The sequence below is a fragment of the Rosa rugosa genome, chromosome 4 (assembly GCF_958449725.1).
Source record: "Rosa rugosa chromosome 4, drRosRugo1.1, whole genome shotgun sequence".
Taxonomy (NCBI): Eukaryota; Viridiplantae; Streptophyta; class Magnoliopsida; order Rosales; family Rosaceae; genus Rosa; species Rosa rugosa.
Genome location: NC_084823.1, coordinates 43233213 through 43244684, shown reverse-complemented (window position 1 = coordinate 43244684; position 11472 = coordinate 43233213). Strand labels below are relative to the sequence as shown.

The 11472-nt window shown below is 35.4% G+C and overlaps 1 protein-coding gene across 2 annotated transcripts; it reads left to right on the top strand.

The window, feature by feature from the left end:
- Positions 1–524: 524 nt before the first annotated feature.
- On the top strand, positions 525–8356 carry LOC133743414 (agamous-like MADS-box protein AGL19). Of its 2 annotated transcripts, none has more exons than XM_062171347.1 (7): positions 525–1079; positions 6131–6227; positions 6705–6766; positions 6876–6975; positions 7085–7126; positions 7250–7291; positions 7804–8356. In XM_062171347.1, the coding sequence occupies exons 1-7, from the start codon at positions 895–897 to the stop codon at positions 7966–7968; spliced, it is 693 nt and encodes a 230-aa protein (XP_062027331.1). In that variant the 5' UTR covers positions 525–894; the 3' UTR covers positions 7969–8356. The 2 variants fall into 2 exon arrangements, with proteins under 2 accessions (XP_062027331.1, XP_062027332.1); XM_062171348.1 differs by having other exon boundaries at positions 528–1079; positions 6140–6227.
- The last annotated feature ends 3116 nt before the right edge of the window (positions 8357–11472 follow it).

Here is an 11472-nt window from a genome sequence, read left to right as displayed (position 1 = left end):
AGGAAAATTAATGCTCTTGTGGTCCAATTTCACTTCCCTTCGAGCAAAAAGAGAAGAAAAGAAAAGAAAAAAAAACTGACACACCATCATCATATAAGCGGGAGCCACGTGACACAAGACGTGGCAAGGTCCTATTAGGCTCTCTTTCAAACTCTGACCGTACGGAAAAATTTTAAAATATCCTGACCCTTCGTACGGACACCCCATTTAATAAAAAGGGAAAGTCTTTTTTACCGTGCCTCAAATTTACCTGCAACCCCCGGTCCGAATATTTACTGGCAACCGACAGGAATGTTCGCTGTTGACGAGGGCAAAGCACCGCCATGCCGTCCCCAAGAGCCACCGGCCACAGAGGTTGTCAGTAACTGTAGGCACGTGTCACCACCAGACACACGCGTGGAACGGACCGTTGTGTATGTACCTCCACTTTCCACATTGGGTGAATCAAAGAGTGAGTGGCCTAACATGTGGTAGGCATCTATTCCCTATTTTCCTAGCTAGTTATAGTTTTCTATTATTTACCAAAACAAGAAAGGGATTTCAGATTGGGTTGATGGTCTCCTTTCCTTTTATACTTCTTTTGGTTCTTAATTCCCACAAGAGCAAAAATACCCTTCTTTTTATGCCATAGGGTTCTTCATAGTCTTTGAGCTAAAAAGGGCAAGGAAATTAGGGCAAATCAATCGGTTCTCTCTCCCTCTTCCTCTCTCTATCCTCCCTCCTCATTTTCTTCTCTGTAAATTTAGGGTTTCTGGGATTTCTTTTCTTCGCTTACAATTTTGTTAACCCCCGTTTCTATTTTTGGAAACCTTTATCTTGCTTTTGTCGCCTCTGCTTGGTCGGATCAACTTGACCGATCTGTCAGGTTTGACTTGAGATTTTCCGGCTCAAACAATGGTTAGGGGGAAGACTCAGATGAAGCGGATAGAGAATGCTGCGAGCCGGCAAGTAACCTTCTCGAAGCGAAGGAATGGACTGCTGAAGAAGGCCTTTGAGCTCTCGGTTCTCTGCGATGCTGAAGTTGCACTCATCATTTTCTCCACCAGAGGGAAGCTCTATGAGTTTTCGAGTTGTTCTAGGTACGTTCAAGAAATTAAACCCTTCAAGTTATTATCAGAAGTTGAAGAAAATCGAAGAACAGTACCAATTGAATTTGGTACCCAGATAGATGATTTCTTGTTTTGTTTATTATGTTTTGCTTTTAGATTCATAAAAGCTGTTTACTGTGGGTAGTGCAGCAGTAAATCACTATATAGGCAAGTATCATTTCTAAGGCTTTAAACGTCTGACGGATTCATAAAAAGCTGCATAAAATCTTCTCCCTCTTTCTGCACCCAGATTGTCTGCTGGTTTTGTCCTCTGGTTGAGATTTGATTGGGGTTTACTCACTGTCATAGACTCATAGTTTCATTAATTCATGAGTATAGTTATTTTCAAAGGTCCCTTGCTAGCTATAGTTAAAATCGACCTGTGCTTATACAGAGAGAGAGAGAGAGAGAGAGAGAGAGAGAGAGAGAGAGAGAGAGAGAGAGAGCGAGCGAGATGACAAGTTAATAATTAAAACGTGTCAGTATAGGTTTATTTGCACAGGAAAGAAGATTTTGATATTTTCTGATTTACTGATTTTACATACCAGTTTCAATCTGCTTAAGTACAGTCTAAGCTTTTATGAAGTTAACGTTTTGGTAAGATAGAATATCCAAGAGGCAAGAGGTGTGTCGTGCATTTGTGTTTCTTTTTATGAATTTTGTTTATAAATTCAGATCATATGGTAACTGATTTCAACCAGGGTGAAATAACTGATAAATATAATAAAATTTGGAATCTTGTTCACTATCTGATGCCACTATCTCTGAGAAAAAGGCTGAATACACTAGTTCTTTGCTTTGCCGTTGTGAAATTTAATTATGTATGGTGTACATAATGTTCTACTACCAAATTAACCAAGTATATATAGTTATTATTTGTCATAAAAATGTTCTACTAATGCAAAACATTACTCGTTTTTGTCCCCCAACACACTGTCTAGTAATTATGAGAAAGTTCTGCTTACATATAGACTATGTACATTTACTTGACCCGTTTGTTTGTTTGTTTGTTTTTTTGTTGTTGTTGAAAATGTGGAATTACCATTGAACAAATAAAAAACATAAGAGTTTACTTGACCCGTTCGTTAGCTTTCACATTTTTGTTTTAAAACTTGCTGTTTTTAACATACAAATGGAGTAAAAATGACTATGAAATGAAAAGGAAGCTACAAATTCTTTTAAAATTGTTAAGCATTTTATGTACCTTCTTCCATCCCTCTTTAATTTCTCCCTAGCCCTCCTTCCTTATCCCATACAATGATCTCGTCTTTAACCAAAAGTCAGCGAAATTCTAAATTCAAAACTACATGGTTAGAGCATCTTTAGCAGACTCTATTTTGGCTATTTAGCTATTTTAGAGAGCATGTTTAGTTTTTTTTATCTATTTTAGCTGCTGCACCAGATTCTTAAGTGGCTCTCCATTATAACTTTTAGCTATCTCGCTCCTAAGGGTTTTTTACTTCAACAGTGTTTGAACTCTTTGAGGGCTTTTAAAATGATACATGTACTTTCAAAGTGATCAAAGTGGTACCTGGACTCAAGTTTTCTTATCAACGTCGTACCTCCATCAAAATTCCGTTACGGCTCTGTTAGTCCTAGCACGTGTGTGACGCACGTGAGGCACTACATGATTATAAAAAGACTGATTTGCCCTAAATATAGGGGTATATCCGACATTTTATCTAGTTTTTATTAAAAACAGGTCTTTACATTTTTTTTTATCATTTTTTTTTTCTACCATCTCCATCGCTCGTCATCTTCCTCCACCGTCTCCGCCTCTCGTCTTCTTCAAATGCAATCTCTCTCATTCTAGACTCTATAATCATGTACGGTGACTCTAGATTCGCACGGGTGCTTGTCCTCGAGGTACGAACACAACAACGACGCGATGTCAAAGTCCTCGTAGCAATACGGGCACGAGAATTCGGGTCGGACCTCGTCTTCCACCTCAAAATCATCCATGCTCAGCTGACATCGGACCTTTGGTGATGGTGTTGCAATGTGAATTGAGGTTTCGCGACGGCGAGGCGGGAAGTCCAGAACTCGGAATCCATCTTGAACGATTTCGACTGATTCGATCAAATTCGAAATCAAAATCAAACTCGTTCCAAAATTCCCAATCTTTGAATCTGGACGACTCTCAGGCTTTGAGCTTTTCTAGAAATTGGAAAGCTAGATCTGGATCAGGATGCAGGGTTTGAGCATCCCTAAACTACAACAAGCTTTTAAGCCCCTACTTCGTAAAAATTCCATTCCAAAAAGAGAAAGTTCGCGTTGCTGCCGCCATTTCTAGGACCGACCGCAATAGGTCAAAAATGGGTTTCTACCGCAGGTTGAAAGGTGCAGCTTCAGTTCCAGTGGTTGGAAGGGAATCGGGGGGCTTGCCCTCACAGCTACCACGTGCGTGGATTTGAGTCAAGTAAAATCATCTTTTGGGTTCAGGTTGATTCTGAGGATATGGTGGTGTAGTCGGAGGAGGAGTAGTCGTCTAGGGTTTGGGTGTTGGCGGTGATGGAGGAGGTGGGGCTGAGGATTCGTCGTCGTTTTCTTGGTGTAGTAGAGGAGAAGGAATGTCTGTTTGTTTTTTTTGGTCGACGACAAGTCTAAGAAAGAATTTTAACATTTCTTTTTATTTTATTTTTAATAATAAGTTAGAGTTAAATGACAATTTTATCCTTCAAACTCTAGTCACATGGACATCACGTGCTCATTTAACGAAGCCGTAACGGAATTTTGATGGAGGTATGACGTTGATAAGAAAACTTGAGTCCAGGTATCACTTTGATCACTTTGAAAGTACATGTATCATTTTAAAAGTCCTCAAAGAGTTCAGACACTGTTGAAGTAAAAAACCCCGCTCCTAAATATAGAGAGCGAGATAAGACTATAATTTAACATTCCTTTTAAGTTATTATATGTTATTTATAAATACATTTAAACTATTTAATCTTCATTAAAAAATAATATAAATTCAAAACTAACTAAAATGGAGAGCACTGATGCATACGTATTTCTTAGGTGGCTAGCTAACATAACTTTTTAACTACTTTGGCTAAAATTTAACTAAAAAATGACTAGCATTGCTAAAAATGCTTACCAGGCCACTCATTTTTCATCTAAATTAGTACTTAAAAACAAATGGATTGCTTTTTCAAGGTCTCAATACGTACGTTAGAATTAGCCACACACTTAATGGGGTATGAGAGTGGAGATTGTTATTGAGAGAATATGATTGGTTAAGCTAGTGTTATTCATTATTTTTTATTTTTCTGTTATTTGTGATTTGTCCTTTTACCATTTATGATTAATTTGATATTTAAAGCAATTTAATATATGAGGGGCATTCGCGTTAAAAATGTCTATTTTATTGTTGACAAACCTTCTTCTTCTTCTTCTTTTTTTGGACAAGTCTAGTTTATAATAAGACTTAGACTCTTACTCTTAATCAATCAATGGTGAGAAGTGTATATTGCTCAAAGGACTTGTCCTGTCTGAATAACGAGCATATTGAGTTTGTTTCTTTTTTTTCCCTTTCCATATAGCATATTGAGATTAATCTTCTAATGAATAGCAAGTTAAAGAACTTAAGAGCTTTATGAAATGTAATCAGATAAGAGAAATTTTATACACACACCTCTATATACTTAATACACACCTCTTAAATTTTTTTGTCCAAATTTTTTCCCCAAACTTTCTCTTATGCCCTCTTTATTTTACTTAATACACACTCCTTAAATCCATCATCTTCTTCCTTCTGCCAAATCGAACCCAAGCAAGCTGCTCCTCAATCTTGCACCCTATTTCTCACGGTCTCACCTCTATGACCCATACCACCATCCTTCAAGTGAAATCAAATCGAAGGAAATTGGCAAGCAAATGAAACTCAGCAAACAATCAATGGAGACAAAGTGAGAGAAGATTTTTTTATATATATTAATTTCCCATTCACTTAACCTCCAAGATTTTCAATTGTACCATAGAAAGTTGAAATCACCAGGACGCTTGCAGACCGTAGACCACTTGGAGTCCTAAATATTTAGAGAAAATCAAAAGCTTAAGTTTAATATTCAAATTTTAATTTGTTACTTCAACCAATCAAATCCATGAAAAAAACTTGAATAGAGTATGAGAAGTTTGTTGAGTGCATGGATAAATTAGTTGTGTTGTTTTTGAATATAGGATCATGGTCGTCCTAATCATCTCCAGTTCTAGGTCAAAGTTTTTATTTTCTTTATTTTTTTGTTTTTAGTTTTTTTTTTGTAGTTTTCTTTTGTTCATCTTGACCAAAAGGGGTAAAAATGTATTAAAAAAAGTTTTCAAAAAAGGGGGTGTGCATAAAGTAATTTGGTATGTTTGAATAAAATTTCTCATCAGATAAACATAAGAAAAAACATGTATAGGTTCTAAAGAAAAGAAAAAAAGAAGCAACATGCATTTGCTCAACTGCCATCCGATTGAAATCGGACGGTTGACATGTATCTAGATTTTTCAGAGATGAGATCTGTCAACCGTTCGATTTCAATCGGACGGTAGTTGAGCAAATAATCCCAGGGGAACGGGACTCTTTTTATACATACATATATATATGTAGAGGTCTGTTCTAGAGAACCTTCTAACTTTAAAAATTTGAGAATTTTTACTACTTTACACTAATATATGACCTAATTTAATGATTTCAACTGTTGATCATTTAGATTCCTATATAGGAATTGTGTCTACAAAAAATCAACCAAATTCGATCATAATCATTTGGTCATTCAAAATTGTGTAAACATTGTTCCGTCAGATAAAATTAAAACTAACATTGTCAAATAGTTAAACATTTTCTAATTTGGCTAAATTTTTGTAGGATTCATATGTGTGTATGTAACTTGAGAACGAATGGTTTAGATTATTAAACTACATGCTAAAAATAAAAACATCTTCACATTTCAAGTTTAACGAGGTCCTCTCTAGATCCTCCTTCCATGTATGTGTGTGTGTGTGTGTGTGTGTGGTTAATAACATTGTTTTGATGTATTTTCATGTTGATGTGCTTGGAGATGCTTCAGTTTGAACAACACAATAGACCGTTTTCAAAAGAGAGTGAAGGATCAAGGCCTCAGCGGTAAAGCAGTTCAAGATCACGATCATATGGAGGTAAGCCAACAGCTGGACACGCACCAAATATTTCCTTGAGACATGTAATCCAATGATTGGAACTTTCCACATTTTAGGTATTTTTTTAAAATTCAACCTTGCAGAAAAATCAGTATTCAAAATCAGAAATTGTTTAGCCATTTGATTACAGTAATTCAAGTTAGTTTTATTTGGGAATTTCACTTGTCTACGAGGTTTAGATGACCAAAATAGTTTCCAATATGACTGATTTTCACGTAGAGGCAATGCCTGATAGAGATCCAAAAGATGAACAGTTTCAATTAGTGAAGTGCGTTGTACATGTAGAATTGCCATGGTGAGATTAACTGCACTTCTTACTTTTCAGTCAACCAGCTTGCTTGGTAAGGCCTATTTATATGTAGATACTTGATAAAGCATTTTTACGGAAAATTAAGCATGGCCTAGAAGTAACAAATTACTGATCAGTTTTCTTGAATTATTGGATTTGCATTGCAGCTTGCTAATGAAGACACCAGTAGCATGGCAAAGAGGATTGAGTTTATTGAATCTTCTATAAGGTTAACTTTGATATTTCTAGTTTTTGGAGTTAAACTTATTCTAGCTCTATACTAATCCTGCAAGGTTTAAACATAATTAGTATACAAAAACTATTATACATGAATGCAGGAAGCTCTTAGGTGATGGTTTAGAATCATGTTCGATAGACGAGCTACAACAGATAGAAAACCAATTGGAGCGAAGCTTAGCCAAAATTAGAGATAGAAAGGTACATATACATGGAGATCAAGTTCATTCTATTTAATAATATAATTTGTATATACCTTACTTCAACCATTAATTGTTACCACATATATTTCTCTGGTCCCTATAATTAGAACCTGATGCTGAGGGAGCAGATAGAGCTGATGAAGGAAGAGGTAAAACTGCTGTGTATATTCATTTTCACCTCATATTTGTGTCTTACTATTCTAATAAATGCTACTACATACAATATTGATTCCATTTGTTTTTTTGGCATGATCAATAATCATGATGATCAGGAGAAAAGCCTACTCAAGCAAAATGTTGAGCTAAGGGAAAAGGTAATATCAAGCTTTTCTTTAAACTTTAAACTTCAAGATTGTTGAGAGAAGGTAAATCCTACATCATGCATCTTAATTGCCTTGCATATACCACAAGATCTAAATCTTGGTCGGGCAGCTTTATCTATTGCCAACTGGTTTTGGATTGGATTAATTCTTTAACTTCATTGGTCATGGTATATTCTAGAGCAACTATATTTCCCCGTGTTAGGCTCGACAGCCACTGCATATGTGCTGCATATATGCAAGTTTTGGCTTTGGCTGATCAGTCTCCAGGGGCGTATATACTACATGCACAGGCAATTGTGGTGCTTTACACCACAATATAAAAACATAATGTCTTGAGTCGATTAGGATGCTGAACTTAGTAGTAGTCGATCTGGGGATTTTGGATGCATCATCTACAAAATCTTATCAGCATATACACTAAATGAACTGGACACATATATGTAATCTTGACCTTAATTCGGTTAAAAAATTTACACTCCATTAATTCCTATTTCATGTTTCAGTGTGGCATGCAACCAATTGGTCCCCCAAACAATAGAGGAGGAGGAGAAGAAGAAGATGAAGAGGATGATGTAGAAACCGAGAGCGAGACTGAAACTATGGAAGTGGAGACGGAATTGTTCATCGGGCCACCCAAAAGACAAAGAAGTTCCAAGAAAATTCCCTAGGGTATGAACTCATATATATTTATGATCGTGATCAATAAACATTGGTGACGATCCCTTTATATATCAAAAACAAAACAATGCGACTTCAGAAACCAGCTCCATTAACAGGTTTCCAACCTTCCTGATCAAATTACGATATTTTGGGAGTGCACCAATATATAATAATTGTAAATCCAGAAAATTGCTTCTATATTTATTCATGGAATCATCTAGTTTGTTAAAGGAGTAACGCAGAATACAAAGGTGTGTGATTTATTTGTATTTCTTGATCACCTGCTTCAGCTTAATTAATTGTAATTTGGAACAGCTGCTGCTAGCTTATGTATATGTATGAATAATGTGGGATTGAATTCTGAAAAGTTAAATGTCATAAAAAAAAATTCTGTGATGTTATGGTGATCTCGTATTTTTATTTTTACTTATTATAATTATTTTTTAATCCCAACTCCACCAATCTATAATATCAGTGAGATTTCAACTCATAACTTTCCACGATATTTAAACCAACTAACTAACAACTCACGAAATGACAAATTAAATTGATTGCATATGTTTTCTGTTCGGACTTGTGAATTTAGGAATATTTTCATAGCTCTTATAAGAACTATGGAAGCCCCTTTCAAAAAAAAAAAAAGAACTATGGAAGCAGCACTTTAACTTAAGAACAAGTTTGGAAAAAAAAAAACCATATGAAAATCCAATTAATGCTGATAATTGGCTGGGAAACATATTATATTTCACTAATATTTGGCTCTTTCCAAAAAAAAAAAAAAATCCTATATTTGGTTTAGTTTTAGTAATTATCGAGTGACCCATATGCTGATCTTTATCCGAAGAACCCAATCGAATATTTCATCACAAAATATCAAAACATTTACCAACATATATATACCTAATACTCGTCGATACATACCCTGTCCAAACTCTCAGGACACTGAACAAGTTAATGATCATTCAGTCCGTAATGAGAATGATAAAATTTAAATAAACCATCCATGTGTTTGATATATTTGTATGATTAAGCCGTCTACAAGTCTACTGGTTGATTTTTTAAGGAGATGGACTTAATTAAAATGATGATTTAGTTGACCATTACAAGACATATATTATGTAATGTGAAATATAACAAGTTTGGAGGGACTATATGACAGTAGATATGTTCGAGCACAATTGTTGAATTAGGGTGGTTAAGTGTCGTGGCAGGTCACCAAACTCATTGAATCCGGTGACATAACTTCTATCTTGGTCAAGAGTACTTCTGTACGAACAGTAAAAGTACGTATAGTTTGGACCCCTTAATTGTCATGCATGATCGATTCACAGTACTCTTGATATGATCTCAGGCCAAAAGAAGAACACATCTATCTAATCTTTTGTAGTTATGCCGTTGTGCGCAGGATCTGCTGGTCTCAGCGTTAGGTTGATTTCGATGGTTTCGTCAGACAAAAACTAAAGGTCTTGCCCAGAAAGAAAAAGAGAGAGAAACAAAAGAAGAATAAAATGCTGAAAGTTAAAGTGACAAATGACAATTGTGCTCTTTCATTATTTCTTTATTGAAATCAATTATAAAACACTGTTTCTCTCTCTTTTTACCGAACGGAATACAAATCTGTGAAAGAAAAAAAAAAAAAATCTGGTATTATCTGCTTCTTTCAACAATTTTATGATGCGTATGAATTTCGTATCGTTTTCCATTCTTGTTCTAACTTCTATAGAAGTATTGAACCGTAACCATGTTCTAACTTCTATAGAAATATTGAACCGTAACCATGTTCTAACTTCTATAGAAATATTGAACCGTAACCTACACAGTGCTTGAATTGGGAGAACTTTCTCACTATCATGTTAGTGCCAAATATTCAGCGTTGTACTACGAAGTTAATTCACATAATAGATGCTTTCACACACATCCTATTTTACTTAATACACATATCTGATTTTTCTAAAATTTTAAATCACTATTTTACCCTTTTATCTAATTATAAAAAGTAAAAACCCACAGTCTCCCCCTTTATATACTCAATGGCAAACAAACAACTGCTGGAGTGATTACTCGTTTTCTAATATCTGAGTTATGCTCACTTATTTAGTTTTCTGATATTATTTTGATTAAAATTTATGAAATGCTTACAGCTATATATGCAAGTCTTGTCAATTATTGCAGTATTATTTATTTGAACAAATGAACATGTTTATCAAAACACTAGGACATATAGAACATAAGTATCTATTTGAGTATTTGCTTGGGATTACTAGAATTATAAAAAATAAAAAAAAAAGTGAAATTCATCATAGTTTAATAGTATTGTAGTAAGTTCATATATTCCCGTACTAAATGAACTTGATTCATAGAAACAGAGAGAACCAGATAAAAATGAAACGGATGGAATTGAAGTGTGTGTGTGTGTGAGAGAGAGAGAGAGAGAGATCGCAGGAGATCGAAGAAAGAGTGTAGTAAAGGAGACAGAAAAGATGAGGAAGGGTAAAAGAGGAAAAATATAGGGAAAAAAATCAAAAAATGACAAACAAAATTTGAGAGGTGTGTATGAAGAAAAATAGGACGTGCGAATAAAATTACTCATGCTTAAATTCGACATTGACAAAGGAGAAAAAGTGGAGAAATTTTTAGGTGCTACCGTCAAACCAGCTGGGATTGCCAGCTGGTCTGACGCTCCAGTAATGTTTTGACATGTGGACTTTTGCATAACACAAATAAAAGTTAGTTTTTCAGTTTTTTTGTGAAAGGACCCTTTTGGGTCTTCGTTATCATTGATCTGGGTTTTCTGTCAATGGCTACTGTGATGCATATCCTCATCTTGCTTATCCATTAATTGAGGTTTCTTTTGCAAATTTGGTGGAAGCAATTGGAATCTGGTTCTTTGACCAATTGGAATTGGAGGCATAGCTTTGCAGTTAAGGCTTTAAACAATATAATTAAACTGGATTTGGTGAAACTCTACATCTACAAGTGAATGAATTTAAATCTTATTGATTGGATTATTGTTTGTTTATCAAATACCAATCAACACTCGTATATCCCTATTGTTAATTTCTATATATATATATTTATATGGGTTAAATACTTGTTACTCCTCAAACTTTTCCCCGAAAAACAGTTTAGTCCCTCGCCTTTGAAATTAAACTGAATAGTCCTTATTCTCTCTAATTCTCGCACAACAAGTCCACGACAGGCACAAAATGACTATTATACCCTCACTTCCTCTTTTTATTATTTTTCTCTCCTTTTTTTCCTTTTTTATTTTCATTCTCTCTCTCTCTCTCTCTCTCTCTCTCTCCCGCCCCGTGCCTTACGACGATGGTAATTTTTCATTACCATCTAGGTACCAGAACCAGACCAGACATTGCTACAACGTCTGTTTCACCACCGCCACCTGTTTTGTCGTGGCTTAAAAGGAGGCCGTCTTTCCTCGGACGTTCTTGGCTTTCGGCGGCGGCCGCGGGTTCGGTTTTTTTTTTTCTGGAACCAGGTCCAGCTGTCGAGGG